The sequence below is a fragment of the Carcharhinus amblyrhynchos genome, chromosome 3, assembly GCF_965287045.1.
Source record: "Carcharhinus amblyrhynchos chromosome 3, sCarAmb.v2.hapA, whole genome shotgun sequence".
In the NCBI taxonomy this organism is placed as follows: Eukaryota; Metazoa; Chordata; class Chondrichthyes; order Carcharhiniformes; family Carcharhinidae; genus Carcharhinus; species Carcharhinus amblyrhynchos.
Genome location: NC_137326.1, coordinates 137,262,791 through 137,278,997, shown reverse-complemented (window position 1 = coordinate 137,278,997; position 16,207 = coordinate 137,262,791). Strand labels below are relative to the sequence as shown.

Here is a 16,207-nt window from a genome sequence, read left to right as displayed (position 1 = left end):
CTTGTGTAACAAAAATCTATAAATCAATCTCAGTCGTGACACTTTCAAGAATTGTAGCCACCATACTGATAGGTTGGTGACCCCAGGGTCATTCTGGAAATTGGTGGGTCCAGCAACTCATCCGATGAAATGGCCCCCATCACAGATTTGGGATGACTATCACTCACAGAGGCTCCATATTGGCCTGTTTGGGTTGGGAGCTGCTCGCTGCTGCTCGTGACATCAGGGTCAACAGAGGGTCAATGAGCGATTCAGCTCCTCCACTCTATCCTACCATCCAATCAGATGATGGCCGCTCTGGACCAGACCCCTCGCCCAGTCCTGTCCAGCTCAGATTCCTGGGCCTGGCACGGACCCTGGCTACACATTCTCTAAATTCAGATCAACAACTCCACCCACTGATAAAACTTCATCCTCCGCGCACCCACCAGGATAAAGCCCAGCAGCTCCAAACATTGAAGACTAACTGCCGGGGCAAAAGGGGAATTAATAAAATTAAACATTTTTTTGGTATAAACAAGAGTCAGTTTGCTTTCTGATTGGTGGCAGTGCGATTGAAATATAAGGTGATTAATGGTAGGAGAACACGATTGTGTGCGTGAGAGTGTGGGGGGTGTGGGTGTGGGTGTGTGTGTGTGTGTGTGTGGTGAGGGGAGTGTGTGTGTGTGTGTTTGTGTGTGTGGTGGGGGTGTGAGTGACTGTGTGGGGTGAGTGTGTGTGTGTGTGTGTGGGGCAGGTGAGGGGGGGGGGGGCGGGTGTGTGTGTGTGGGGGGGGGAGAGGGGGAGTGTGTGTGTGTGTGTGTGTGTGTGTGTGTGTGTGTGTGTGTGTGTGTGGGGGGGGGGGGAGGGGGAGTGTGTGGGGGGTGAGGGAGTGTGAGGGGGGTGTGTGTGTGGCAGGTGAGGGATATGTGTGAGCGTGTGAGTGGCGGGTGAGGGATATGTGAGGGTGTGTGTGTGTGTGTGTGTGTGTGTGTGTGTGTGTGTGTGGGGGGGGGAGGGGGAGTGTGAGGGGGGTGAGGGGGGTGTGTGTGTGTGGCAGGTGAGGGATATGTGTGGGTGTGTGAGTGGCGGGTGAGGGGTATGTGTGGGTGTGTGTGTGTGGGCGAGTGTGTGTGTGTGTGTGTGTGTGTGTGTGTGTGTGTGTGTGTGTGTGTGTGTGTGTGTGTGGGGGAGGGGGAGTGTGAGGGGGGTGAGGGAGTGTGAGGGGTGTGTGTGTGTGTGGCAGGTGAGGGGTATGTGTGGGTGTGTGAGTGGCGGGTGAGGGGTATGTGAGGGTGTGTGTGTGTGTGTGTGGGCGAGTGTGGTGAGAGATGTGTGGGGACTGTACGAAACAGTTGAAGGTCATGAGATGAAACCTTCTGGAACGTATCCAATTAGAATTGACACTGTCCTCCTAGTGAAGGGACAATGAGTGCAAAGACACCTTTGCATCTCTGGTCAAAACACATTTAGGACTTTTACTTTCTTTTCTCACCTTCCATCTTTTCCTGAAGCTCCACACGGGCCAATGAAACACACGGCTAGCTCATCAATCCACTGGAGATGGCTGGTTGATGATCAGATGCTGCATTTTGGGTCAATTCGAAAGCTAAAGTGCTCAGGAGAGTTTGAACGTCTGAGTTACGCTAAATAAACTCTCCACATTGGCTCAGGAAGTTTCATTCATAGAGCTACAGACAGCAAGTAAACACAAGCTCAAACTGAGAGCACGAGGGAGAGAGAGCTCAGCCCAGTCACTAGGGTGGTTCTGGTAGATGGAGAGGGAGGCGGGGGGGGAGGAGAGAGAGAGAGGAGAGAGGGAGGGTGAGAAATAGAGGGAGGAGGGGAGAGAAAGAGGGAGAGAGACGGAGGAAGGGGGAAGGGAAACTTGGAGGGGGAGGAGGGTGCAGAGGTGTGGATGTGTATGGAGAAGAGGAGAGAGGGAGGGGGAAGGTAGGAGAAAAGGGGGAAGGGGAAAGAGGGAGAGGGAAGGGAGTGGAAGGGAAGAGAAATGAAGGGAGAAGGGGGGGGGAGGGAGAGAGAGAGAGAGAGAGAGAGAGAGAGAGAGTGTGGGGGCAGGAGGGTGAAGGCAGGAGAGGGAGATGAGTGGGTACATATAGAATAATGGGAAGATTTTGAATACAAAGGAACCAATTTGAATAAAAACCTTCCAAGTTCTGAGAATGTCAGGAAACGCCGTCATTCCTGACTCAGTTCACCAAATAAAATTGGGGGTTCTTTACTGCAATGTAACAGGGTGCCCCCGGGTTCCGGGAAGCACGTGGTATTTGATTGTGGCTTTACCATCACTGGGTGAGTTCTCGCCCCCTCCCCCAAGACCTCATCGGCCAAGGGGAATGAAAGGGGCCGAATGGCCCAGATTGACGACGCAATCAATTCCAATTCCCAGTCCACACTCGTGGAGTGAGGACAAACCCAGCTCGATCATGTCCATCAGGCTGCCTACCTCTTTAGCCCAGGCTGGCTTGTCAGTCGGGTTTAAGCTGTCTTTGTAGTGGTAAAGTGCCTTCTTCTCACCAGCCCTCGGCTCCAGCTGTTGCTGCTGCTGGAGGGAGACTAGGTAAGCGCGTTCCTGCTGTAACTGCCACTGTAGTCGCTCTGCCTGTCGCTGTTCCTCCAGCTGCTTCCGTTTGTATTCCTTTCAGATGGAAACCAAACACAAGAGAGAGCATTAAACCTTCGCCACGGTCATTACTGGCAAGGGGGGAGGCACTATGTTACAAATGACAGAGACAAATAAACCTTCCAATCTCCTCAAGGCGCGAGAATCTCATCCACAATAATCTGGGCAAAGATCAAACGACAATCTCATCACCACTGACAGCGACAGGTCCAACCAGGTTTGGGGCAGTCACTTCAGCCTGAATTAAATTGCAATTTCTCTCTTTCAAAACTGACATTTTACAAAGTTGATTCAAATTTGACAGGAGTTTTGTTAATTTGAATGATCTAAGGCATAAAAAAACCCCACTTAACCCAAACAAATGGCAGCAGCTCACTGATTGTAGATAGCGGGAGGGTTTCAGTGTATTGGAAGACATGGGTAAGCACTGAAGGGATTCATTGGACCATCACATCAATGATGCAGCCTTGACCATCTACTTCCATTGGATAGAAGGGTTAATCCAATATGTTGAGAAGGTTTTCTTGACTTCCCATCCCGTGGACGTTGAGTTTTCGGGTACAGGACAGCCCAGAGGTCCAGGAACAAAGTTCTAGTCTTCACTCGCCAAGACAGCGTACAAACCCAAGATCATCTCAGAGGCAGAAATGGCCACAAAAGGTTCAGTCTGACATGGTTAAAGAGGATGCTTTACAGGAGGGCTGAGAAGATGTAAAGATGGGGAATAAGCTTGAGGAAGAGTTCAGACATTGAGGGACAAGATGGTTCCACGGTCAACAATTGGTTGAAGATGGCAAAACCGGATGAAGCTGGAGTTTCCGTATTTGAGGATAGGCCGTGGTACATTATTCAAGCAGGTTACAAACTTAGGAGTAAAGATAGCTGTAGGGTTTTTTCTGTCCATTCGTTCTTGGGATGAACAAAGAACAAAGAACAACCCAGCACGGGAAACAGGCCCTTCGGCCCAACGAGCCCGCGCCGCCGGATGTGGGCATCATTGGCAAGACCAACATTTATTGCCCATCCTGAATTGCTCCAGAGGCGGCGGTGAGTTGCCTTCTCGAACTGCTGCAGTCCACGTGGTGTAGGTACACCCGTGATGCTGTTAGGGAGGGCGTGCTAGGATTTTGACCCAGTGACAGTGAAGGAATACATTTCCAGGTTAGATTGGTGAATGACTTGGAGGGAAATTTGGATGATGTTGCCGTGTGTCGTTGCTTTTGTCCTTCTCGGTGGTTGTGGGTTTGGAAACGGCTGTTGTAAATGGGGGTAGGGATTTTAAGTTCCGTACACTGGAGGCTGAGAGACGGATATTCAATATACATCGACAGGGACACGGACCAGGATACAGGCTCAGGATGCGTATCGATGGAGATGATATATGGCAGAGTTTCAAAGGCCAATGAGGAGATGGACAAGGCTTAATGGGGTCAGGAGGAGGTCAGGCAATAAACCTCCATCTGACTCACTCCAAGATTCGGAATGAGTGTGTTTGATCTTTGATGGAATTAAAGGCAACTGAACAGTCTTTTAAATACAGAAATATCACCCAGGACGATGCTCATTGCTTGATAACCTTCCCACAATATTGCTTATTGGTTCTTTTGTCTCAATCCTCCCTATCATTTTGATATTGTAGCACAGATCAGTATCATCTTCTGTTGGCATAGGCAATAAAAACAAATCTGAAGTAACGTCCAGCAGCTACATTCTGTCCCCTGTCAAACACTCCCAGGACAGGTACAGTGCAGGATTAGATACAGAGTAAAGCTCCCTCTACACTGTCCCCATCAAACACTCCCAGGACAGGTACAGCATGGGGTTAGATACAGAGTAAAGCTCCCTCTACACTGTCCCCCCATCAAACACTCCCAGGACAGGTACAGCACAGGGTTAGATACAGAGTAAAGCTCCCTCTACACTGTCCCGCCATCAAACACTCCCAGGACAGGTACAGCACAGGGTTAGATACAGAGTAAAGCTCCCTCTACACTGTCCCCCATCAAACACTCCCAGGACAGGTACAGCACAGGGTTAGATACAGAGTAAAGCTCCCTCTACACTGTCCCCCATCAAACACTCCCAGGACAGGTACAGCACAGGGTTAGATACAGAGTAAAGCTCCCTCTACACTGTCCCCCCATCAAACACTCCCAGGACAGGTACAGCACAGGGTTAGATACAGAGTAAAGCTCCCTCTACACTGTCCCGCCATCAAACACTCCCAGGACAGGTACAGCACAGGGTTAGATACAGAGTAAAGCTCCCTCTACACTGTCCCCCATCAAACACTCCCAGGACAGGTACAGCACAGGGTTAGATACAGAGTAAAGCTCCCTCTACGCTGTCCCCATCAAACACTCCCAGGACAGGTACAGCACGGGGTTAGATACAGAGTAAAGCTCCCTCTGCACTGTCTCCCATCAAACACTCCCAGGACAGGTACAGCACGGGGTTAGATACAGAGTAAAGCTCCCTCTACACTGTCCCCCCATCAAACACTCCCAGGACAGGGACAGCATGGGGTTAGATACAGAGTAAAGCTCCCTCTACACTGTCCCCATCAAACACTCCCAGGACAGGTACAGTGCAGGATTAGATACAGAGTAAAGCTCCCTCTGCATTGTCCCCATCAAACACTCCCAGGACAGGTACAGCACGGGGTTATATACAGAGTAAAGCTCCCTCTGCATTGTCCCCATCAAACACTCCCAGGACAGGTACGGGGTTAGATGCAAAAGGAGGACGAGAGAGAGAGAGAGGGGACAAAAACAGGAGGAGACAGAAGTCACATTCAATCACCTGGCGTAAGCCACTTTTAACCAGAAATTCTAAATGCATTAAATCAATTCAGAGTCAACACAATGAAAGGATGTGATCCAGTAGAATAAACATCAATTTGTCTTCCCGCTCCTTTACAAAGCTCCTCCGAGGAGCGAGTGAGATTTAAGTATGTGGTGATTGCTGTCCAACTGCTGTCAGACAAATATCAAAAAGCACAAACTGTACAACAAAGGAACAACATGAAGCAGGCGGGAGGGTGGAGGTGGGGATGTGGGACAGGGTTCTGGGTGAGCTCCACTTTGAATAATATTGGTGATTACCAGTAGGAGGGCCTGTTCCTGCAGCAGCTGTTGTTGCAAGATCTCTAACTGTCTCTGTTCTTCCTCTAACTGTCGCCTTATGTACTCCTGAAGACATTGTGGAGAGAGAGTGGGAAAACAGAGCGAGAGAGAGAGAGGGAAAAAAGAGAAAACAGGAACGATTTCAGAAAAGGAGGAGAAAGAGACAGGAAACACCAAGGTTCGAGAACCCCGAACCAAACTGAATTGGAGGGTAGTCACATTGTGTTTTTGTTACTGAATCAGTAATCATAACCTGGATTATTAAACAAGAGACATGAGTTCTAATCTCACCATAGCTTCAGGGGAATTTTTAATTCAGAAAATTTGGAAAATAAAGCTAGTCTGATTAACGGTGACCGTGAGACCATCTCTGATGATCAAAATGAACGGCAGAGCAGGCTCAAAGGACTGAACGGCTCCCTCATGCTTCTCCTTGGTATGAGTGTTGTAAAAACCTATCTGGTTCCCTCATGTCCTTTCAGGAAGGAAATCTGCCGTCCTTATCTGGTCTGGCCTACACCTGACTCCAAACCCACAACAATGTGGATGACTCTCAACAGCCCATGTGAAATAGCTGAACGAGGCACTCTGTTACATTCACCACCACTTTCTGGAGGGGCAATTAATGATGGGCAACAAATGCGAATCTTGCCAGCCAAGGTGAAGAGAGCCTCCTGTTTGGGTTGCCTTGAGGTGGATTCTGCCAGAAATCCCAGTTTCCAAGCTTTGGTGGCCTCGCTCGATCCCTGGGACCTCAGAGTCAGAGGTTTACAGCACGAAAACAGGCCCTTCGGCCCAACTTGTCCATGCCACCCTTTTTTTTAAACCACTGAACTAATCCCAATTGCCTGCATTTGGCCCATGTCCCTCAACACCCAACGTACCCATGTAACTGCCTAAATGCTTTTTAAAAGATAAAATTGTACCCGCCTCTACTACTACCTCTGGCAGATTGTTCCAGACACTCACCACCCTGTGACCAATTGCCCCTTTGGACACTTTTGTATCTCTCCCATCTCACTTTAAACCTGTGCCCTCTAGTTTGAGACTCCCCTACCTTTGGGAAAAGATATTGACTCGCTAGCTGATCTGTGCCCCTCTATTTTCTTTTTATAAACCTCTATAAGATCATCCCTAAGCCACTTACACTCCAGGGCCTATCCTTATAACCCAAACCATCAAGTCCCAGTAGCATCCTAGTAAATCTTTTCTGCACTATTTCTAGTTTAGTAACATGCTGCAGCCAAGGAGAGGTGTCCTTTCCCAGTGGCTGCTGGTGCCATTCCACAGTCGGCCTGTAGGAGGAGGTGTGCACGGTCCCCCTCTCCCTCCTGCACTTATGTTCTAACTCCAAAGGATGGCCCCTCACCACTCTGGAGATGAAGGTTTTTTTTTTAAACTACTCCCCCTCTCACAAGTAAGAGCTCAGTCAATGAATTTGATGTTTGAACTTTTGGAATTCCCCGCTGGAGACGGTTCTGTTCCAGATGTTGCTCGGCCTGTGTGACCACCTTCGGTTCAGTCTGACTCAGGGCTTCAGTCGAGTGAAACAGCTTTTGCTTTTTTTTTTAAAACAAACAGGATAATATTTTTTGACAAGCTTTAAAGAATAAAGAGAAATACAACAGACACGATGAGCGGAAACCAAGCCAAAAAAAACTCGATTAACTCCTGTCTAGTGGATTTAGTGCAGCATTTGACAATTAGAACTCCCTTATCCCGGACAACCCATCACGCAAGCAGGACAAAGCTCAGTGAAAGATACTCAGTGAAGATCAGGAAGTTGTGTGGGAGCAGTGAGGGCTCCATCTTGTCCCAGAGAAAGTCCTGGACTGGGGGAAATTTGGGAGGCCGGGCTGGGGGCAGGGAGGGGAGTTCACCCAATTTCACCTGCCAAATATTACCACTGACGTCAAGTATAAAAAAAAACCTCTGGGTGTGCTGTATAGCTTGATATTCCAACTTTGGGCTTGCACTCGCTGGAGTTTAAAAGGATGTGAGGGGATTTGATCAGGGTATATAAATTTTAAAAGCTATTGATAAAAGTGTAGACCAAATTAGACTCACCAGGTTGATTCTGGAGTTGAGAGGGTTGGCTTATGAGAGGAGACTGAGACGATACTCATTGGAATTTAGGAAAATGAAGAGAGATCTTATAGAAACATATAAGATTATGAAGGGAATAGATAAGATAGAAGCAGGGAAGTTGTTTCCACTGGCGGGTGAAACTAGAACTAGGGGGGCATGGTCTCAAAACAAGGGGGAGCAGATTTAAGACTGAGTTGAGGAGGAACTTCTACCTGCCAGATGCAAGAAGGTGGGATTAGAAAGGGCACCTGGTGTCCTTGGGCTGGCCTGGACAAGGTGGGCTGAATGGCCTCCTTCTGTGCTGTAATCTATGGTTCTATGTGGCTTGCTGTTGGGTTTTGCTTGGTAATGCACATTAGATTATGTTACAGATACCACACAAATTCAGGTTGTGGTTCCCTCAACGGGAGGCATCAGGTCCGGAACATCTCAACATTTTTGGAAGAGACACTTTCCCTTTAAGCACCGTTAATGACTTTGTTTTGTGACACGTACTAATTAGGGGGAGGTTACTGTGGGGGGGGGTGGAATTATTATGGACATAAATATCTCTCTCACTCTGTACACTGACACTCCCACACAAGTGCACTTCACATTTCCTGTGCTTGGTGGGAGGGAGATTGTTTCAACTCAAATCTCTGGAATTCGACACAGCAGATTTATCCAGCTCGGGTCATGTTGGTTGGAGAGGAATTGGAGGGGTGGAATGGTGTGGGTCACTGGACAGTCAGAGGCTCTGGTCAAATGACAGGAAAAGCCCCTTTACCCCCATCAGGCTACAGGCCAGCCCTCTTGTGAACACTTTTGTTCCTTAAAAATCAGATGTAGGGAGCAAAATTATATCAGGGTTAGGTACAGCAGAGCAGAAAGTAAAGCTGTTCCCATCAGCTGACGGTTCGAGAGCAACATGGACACAGATTTGACACTCTGATCAGTAGAATGAGAGGAAGACCATTCTTATCCAGCGTGGGGCTAACAGTCTGCGACTTACAGCCTCTGAGGCTGGGCGAAGCAGATGTGACTGGTGAGTTTAAAAGAAAGATTGAATGGAGGGAAATAATTCAGCGAGAAGTCTCACAACACCAGGTAAAGCCCAACAGGTTGATCTGGTAACGCAAGCCACAAGCGTTGTGGGAGTTCTGTTCACAAACACAGATAGAACAGAGCTCCCACTCACCTGCTGAAGAGGCCGTGCTCTGAAAGCCAGCGGCTTGTGCTATCAAATTAACCTGTCGGACTTTAATCTGGTGTTGTGAGACTTCTTACTGAGCTTGCCCCAGTCCAACACCGGCATCTCCACATCAGGAAAATATATTTACAGGGCCACAGGGAATGGATTGCATCGCAGAGGGCTGGCACAGACTTGACGGGCCAAAAGGCCTACTGCTGTGCTATGAACGAGACTCTGAATAGATTATTTGTGACTGTGAAAATCAGTCTAAGTGTGACTGAGTCAGCTGTGGGAAGGCAGAGATTGGCTGCACCAGGTGACCAAGGTCGGAGTGTGCGGGAGGGATGATTGTGGGGGTGGGGGGGGTGTGAGAGGTCGCGGGGTACAGCATTGGCAGTGGAGACAGTGTGATGGGTGAGCAGGATGGGAACCCAGCTCCTCCACACTGTCTACAGTGCGCCAGTGCCTAGTGTTAAAGCTCAAAAGATGAAGAGGATGAATCTCATTGGGTGTGCAATGGAATACGGGATAGGAGGTTAGGGGTTGGATGGTAAACAGTCTCTGATTATGCTTAAACTGTGCTCAGTAATTGGTCTCGGAGGTTGGGGGCATTGTGAGGGTTGGCAAGCCTAAGATGGCAGCTGCTGGGGGTCGGGCTGGTTTGAGGCAGGAGGCCACATGATGAGACCTTTCATTTATTCAGCTTGGGCATCAATGGCTGGTATATACTGCCCCTCCCTAACTGCCCCTCAGCTGCTGCCGGTGAGCTGCCTTCTTAAATTTCTGCAGTCCATGTGGTGTAGGTACACCCACAGTGCTGTTAGGGAATGAGTTCCAGGGTTTTCCAACAGGAAAGCGGGTGAGTTGGAGGGGGGTTACAGGTGGAGATGTTCCCTTACATCTGCTATCCTTTTCCCTCAGGATGTTGGAGGTCGTACATTTGAAAGGCGCTGTTCCAGTCGTTGCTACAGAGCAAAGTACAGCCAGTGTATATCAGTGGTGGAGGGACGGAGTGTTTGTGGATGGGATAACCAGGAAGCGAGCTGCTTTGTCCTGGATGGTATCAAGCTTCGAATATTGTGGGAGCTACATCCAGGCAAGAGGGGAGTGGGACACCACACTCCACAATTTAGCCTTGTAGATAGCGGACAGGCTTTGGACGAGATGAGTTACAGTCTGAACAATTCCCAACAATGAGCTGTTTTTGTAGCCACAATATGAATGTGGTGAGTCCCGTTCGTTTCTGAATCATAAAACCCTACAGTGCAGAAAGAGACCCTTCAGCCCATTGAGTCTGCACCGACCCCAGTTCCACCCAGGATCTACCCCCATATCCCACCCACTAATCCCTCTAACCTAAACATCCTCGTACACTAAGGGGCAATTTTAACATGGCCAATCAGCCTAACCTGCACATCTTTGGACTGTGGGAGGAAACCGGAGTACCCGGAGGAAACCCACACAGACACGAGGAGAATGTGCAAACTCCACACAGACAGTCACCCGAGCCGGGAATCGAACCCAGGACCCCGGAGCTGGGAAGCAGCAGCGCTAACCACTGTGCTACGGTGCCGCCCATTCTGGTTAATGGTAACCTCCAGGATGCCAATAGTGGGGGATTCAGTCTCGGTAATGCCATTGAATGTCAAGGGGTGGTGGTTAGATTATCTCCAAACAGATTCGGCATTCCGAGGCTCAATCTCTCCAAAAAATGTTAGAAATAGGAGATGGAGTCAAACATGCAACATCTCAAACCTGAACCACCAACATTCATCGGATTGGAGCTAATTTCCGAGCTCAGCTCTTTGGCACTTCCCCCCCCCTCGTATCCCTTCATTTCCTCAGTGCCCAAAAATCCTTTACTCTCAGTCTTGAATATATCCAATGGCTGAGCATCCACAATTCTTTGCAGCAGAGAGTTGCAAAGACTCACAACCCCTTTGAGTGAAGAAATGTCTCCTCATCTCAGTCCAAAATGGCCGATCCCTCACCCTGAGGCTGTGCACCCCCCCCTCATCCCCCAAACAACTCCACAGCCAGGGAGGGCAGCCTCTCAACATCTATCTCATCAAATCCTCAAAGAACTGAGTACATTTTAATGAGATCACTTCTTATCCTCCCGAACCCTAGAGAATACAGGCCTGGTCTACTCAATCTCTCAGCGTAGGACCACCCTCTCACACCGGGAAACTATCAAGCGTGTCAGTTATCGAACAACTCTACGTGAGCTCTCGCTGGGCTCCGAGTCCCAGTGACTCACTCCTTTGTGTGAGCTGTCGGAGAAATTCCAATCCAATGGAAAGCTGCTCAGACTTAGTGTCACTCTCTGTAATACCCACCCCTCAATCTTCCAGCCTCCACCACTGGGGGAGAGAGTTGACAATTACAGCTTCTTCTCACTGGAAGAGATGTTTGTATTTTTAACCAAATAAACACTCCTCCCTCTGATTCCTCCTCTCTCAGAGGCTCCACCCGGAGTAATCATCTTCACATCACCTCACAGAGGGTACTTGTGACAGAGCAGTGGGAGGGGTTGCATCAACAGGATGGCATTGGAGTGAAAAGGGTTATAATGATGAATCAGAGAATGGGAAGGAGGCCAGTCAGCCCATTATGTCTGTGCTGACTCTCTGCAAAGGGCAGCACGGTAGCACAGTGGTTAGCGCCGCTGCTTCACAGCTCCAGGGTCCTGGGTTCGATTCCTGGCTCAGGTCACTGTGCAAACTCCACACATTCTCCCCGTGTCTGCATGGGTTTCCTCCGGTTTCCTCCCACAGTCCAAAGATGTGCTGGTTAGGTTGATTGGCCATGCTAAGAAATTGCCCCTTAGTATCCCAGGATGTGTAGGTTAGAGAGGTTAGTGGGGATAATATGTAGGGATATGGGGGGGTAGGGCCTGGGTGGGATTGTGTTGAGTGCAGACTCGATGGGCCGAAGGGCCTCTTTCTGCACTGTAGGGTTCTATGATTTAGCTCATGCCAGTCCTACCCTTTTCCTGTAGTCCTGCATTTTAGAATCACAGATTTCTACAGCACAGAAGGAATCCACACTGACCACAATCCCACCCTTCCTTCATAACCCCATGTACTTCCTCTCCACATCCTTTACTCTCCTTCGCTCCGAGTGCTAAATCTAACTGCTTCCTGAAAGCAGGATGTGGAGATGCCAGCGTTGGACTGGGGTGGGCACAGTAAGAAGTCTCACAGCACCAGGTTAAAGTCCAACAGATTTATTTGGTAGCACGAGCTTTTGCTTTAACTAGGTGTTGTAAGACTTCTTGAAAACATGTTTTGGGCTCAGTTGCTCCCTGCGGTAGGGAATTTTTCTGTCAATCTGTAAATCTGTGCCCTCTACACTTCTTGATCCTTGTCCTAAGGGGACCAGTTCTTCTCAATCTATTGTATAGATCCCTTATGATTGAACGTCTCTGGATACAGTGACTTCTCTGCATTCCCTCAGGTGTAGAGAATTAAGAGGGGGGCAGTTCACACTGCAATGAAGTAACTGTAAAATTCCCCCAGTCGCCACACTCCAGCACCTGTTCGGGCCAATGCTCCTAACCAGCACGCCTTTCAGACTGTGGAAGGAAACTGAAGCACCTGGGGAAAAAACCCATGCAGACATGGGGAGAATGTGCAAACTCCACACAGTGACCCAAGCTGGGAATCAAACCCGGGTCCCTGGCGCTGTGAGCCAGCAGTGCTAACCACAGCCAGTGGAAATCTGGAACTCCTCCAAAACTACTCCTAACCCCCGCCCCACCAAATCTTAAGATGGGTGGCACAGTGGTTAGCACTGCTGCCTCACAGCACTAAGGCAGGGATCTGGGTTCTATTGCCGGCTTGGGTCACTGTCTGTGTGGAGTTTGCACATTCTCCCCATGTCTGCATGGGTTTCCTCCGGGTGCTCTGGTTTCCTCTCACATTCTGAAAGACGTGCTGGTTAGGGTGCATTGGCCCAAACTGGCGCCAGATTGTAGCGACTAGGGGAATGTCACAGTAACTTCATTGCAGTGTTAATGTAAGTCTTACTTGTGGCTAATAAATTGTGAAGGGGATGGATAAGATAGAAGCAAGGAGGTTGTTCCATCTGGCGGGTAAAACTAGAACTAGGGGGTATAGCCTCAAAATACGGGAGAGCAGATTTAGGACTGAGTTGAGGAGGAACTTCTTCACACAAAGGGTTGTGAATCTGTCGAATTCCCTGCCCAGTGAAGCAGTTGAGGCTGCCTCATTGAATGTTTTTAAGGCAAGGATAGATAAATTTTTGAACAGTAAAGGAATTAAGGGTTATGGTGAGCGGGCAGGTAAGTGGAGCTGAGTCCATGAAAAGATCAGCCAGGATCTTATTGAATGACGGAACAGGCTCGAGGGGACAGGTGGCCGACTCCTGCTCCTAGTTCTGAAGTTACGTTCAAACGCTGCAAACTCGAGGAGTCAACTGAAGCTTTCAAGATGGTGCTCGATTTGTTGGGTTAGGGTCCTGAGGAGAGTGAAGGAAGGACGGGTAAATGGGGTCCAGGAACAGGTCTGTCCTCAGATTCAAGGTACGAAAAGGATTTCCTCCTATTTCTCTGACCTACCCAGGAGATGTTCACATGAATTCATTACGGTGTTAATGTAAGCTTACTTGTGACGCGAATAAATAAACAGGTACAAAATCCTGATTTCCTGCATCCCAAAAAACACTTAGTCGGAGGGTGGGGAAGGGAATTACACCTATATATGATTCTGGTCACCCTATTACAGAAAAGATATTATTAAACTAGAAAGAGCGCAAAAAAGATTTACTGGGATGCTACGAGGAATTGGGTTATAAGGAGAGGCTGGATAGACTGGGACTTTTTTCTCTGGAGTGTAGGAGGCTGAGGGGTGATCTTATAGAGGTCTATAAAATAATGAGGGGCATAGATCAGCTAGATAGTCAATATCTTTTCCCAAAGGTAGGGGAGTCTAAAACTTGAGGGCATAGATTTAAGGTGAGAGGGGAGAGATACAAAAGGGTCCAGAGGGGCAATTTTTTCACACAGAGGGTGGTGAGTGTCTGGAACAAGCTGCCAGAGGTAGTGGTAGAGGCGGGTACAATTTTGTCTTTTAAAAAGCATTTAGATGGGTAAGATGGGCCAAATGCGGGCAATTAGCACTAGCTTAGAGGCTTAAAAAGAAAAGATGGCATGGAGAAGTTGGGCCAAAGAGCCTGTTTCCATGCTGTAAACCTCTATGACACCTCATTAGCCAGGACTCAGAGGTCAACCCTGCTGCAATTAGAGCCACGGTCACTAGGGGGAGGAAGGGAGCAGGGTGCTGTCTTGGTGTTAAGGAGGCGCAAGCTGATCTGGGGGATGGCGGAGAACGTGAGTTTAAATCCCACCGGCGGGAGAATTTAAAATTCAGTTCTAAAATTTAAAAGAAAAATCTCAGACCATGGCGCTGTGAGATTGCTGTGAAACCCAATGGATTCTGTTCCTCTACATCGCTCCAGTCCCACACCTTTACCCCCTGATAGGGGCATCCCCAACTCCCAGAGGGGCAACTAGGGGTTGGCAATAACTACCAGCCGTGCTAGTCACACTCACATCCTGAGAAGGACTGAAGAGACGTGTTGGAGGTTTCTTCCCCGGCAACTCCGACTAATGGGAGATAACACAGATCCTTAAAGTCTTAGCCAATCAGCTTGGAGATTATCAGGGTGATGGGATTGGGAATTGGGGGATGGGGGGTGTGGTATCTCTCACCGTTTCCTCACCCACTTCTCCCAGTGTAAAGACACTTGCAGAGCGCCCAGGTTTTCAGGTGTACAAACCGGTCTCCGATACTGGGCCGCACCGTATCACACAGCCCAGAACGCACTGGCTGAAAATGACAGCCATGGCAACCGAAGGATTGGGAACTACGCGCCTCAGCAGACACCGAGTTGAAGGGGCTGTTACAGAGAATTACATTCCCCAACATTCCCAATTTCTCCGCGAAGCACAGGATCTAACTCACGCTCACCTGCTCTCGCTCAGCCAGGCGTCTCTCCTCCTCCCGTTTCAGCCTCTCCACCTCCTCGTACCTCCTCCTCTGCTCCCGTTCCTGCTGCTTCCGGTGCTCCCGGTCTCTCCTTTGTTGCTGAGATGGCAGAGAGAGAGAATGATGAAATGTCAGGAGGTGCCGGGTTACTGAGCGGGTGTTAACTCTGGCTCAGTCACTGGGTACATTCAAAAAGAGATTGCTAGATTCCTGGACAGTGAAGGCATCAAGAGATATGCACTGAGGCAAGAGCTCAGCGAGGAGAGTGGCAGCGTAGAGGTGTACTCACTGGACTAGTAATCCAGGGTAATGCTCTGGGGACCCGGGTTCCAGTCCTACCATGGCTGATGGTGAAATTTGAATTCAATAAAGATCTGGAATTAAAAGTCTAATGATGACCACGAAACCATTATCGATCATCGTAAAAACCCATCTGGTTCACTGATGTCCTTTAGAGAAGGAATTCTGCCGTCCTTACCCGGTCTGGCCCACATGTGAGGGGAGGTGATGGCTGAGTGGTATTATCACTGGATGGTTAATCCAGGAACTCAGCTGGGGGACCCGGGTTCGAAACCCACCACAGCAGATGGTGGAATTTAAATTCAATAAAAAACATCTGAAATTCAGAATCTACTGGTGACCGTGAAACCACTGTCGATTGTCGGAAAAACCCATCTGGTTCACTAATGTCCTTTGGGGAAGGAAATCTGCCGTCCTTACCCGGTCTGGCCTACATGTGACTCCAAAATCACTGCCCTCTGAACAAGGGATGGGTAATAAATACAGTAAGAAGCCTCACAACACCAGGTTAAAGTCCAACCAGTTTATTTGATAGTAAACCCACAAGGTCCCTTCCACATACCTGACGAAGGAACACCATCTCCAAAAGCTTGTGGGTTTACTATCAAATAATCCTATTGGACTTTAACCTGGTGCTGTGAGACTTCTTACTGTGTTTACCCCCGTCCAACACCAGCATCTCCACATCAATAAATGCTGGCCAGTCAGTGATGCCCAGATAGGAATTTAAAACAAGAGGCCAGATTTGGCAGTACGCAGAGTTCTGGGAGGGTTGTGGGGCTGGAGAAGGAAGAGAAAGGTCATGGAGAGATTTGATAAGATGAAAATGTTAAATTTGTGGTGCTCTTTAATCAGTAAGCACAGGGGTGATGAGTGTGTGGGACGAGAC

The 16,207-nt window shown here is 48.8% G+C and overlaps 1 protein-coding gene across 2 annotated transcripts in view; it reads right to left on the bottom strand.

Moving 5' to 3' along the window:
- The window catches only part of LOC145341169 (TRAF2 and NCK-interacting protein kinase-like), a 209,296-nt gene that overhangs the window by 67,933 nt on the left and 125,156 nt on the right, over positions 1-16,207 (bottom strand). For both annotated transcript variants that reach the window (XM_080186088.1, XM_080186087.1), the window contains exons 13-15: positions 15,001-15,117; positions 5,728-5,814; positions 2,447-2,638 (exon numbers count right to left, since the gene is read on the bottom strand). In XM_080186088.1, coding sequence (XP_080042214.1) covers positions 2,447-2,638; positions 5,728-5,814; positions 15,001-15,117 — 396 coding nt within the window. The remainder of the gene's footprint in view (positions 1-2,446; positions 2,639-5,727; positions 5,815-15,000; positions 15,118-16,207) is intronic.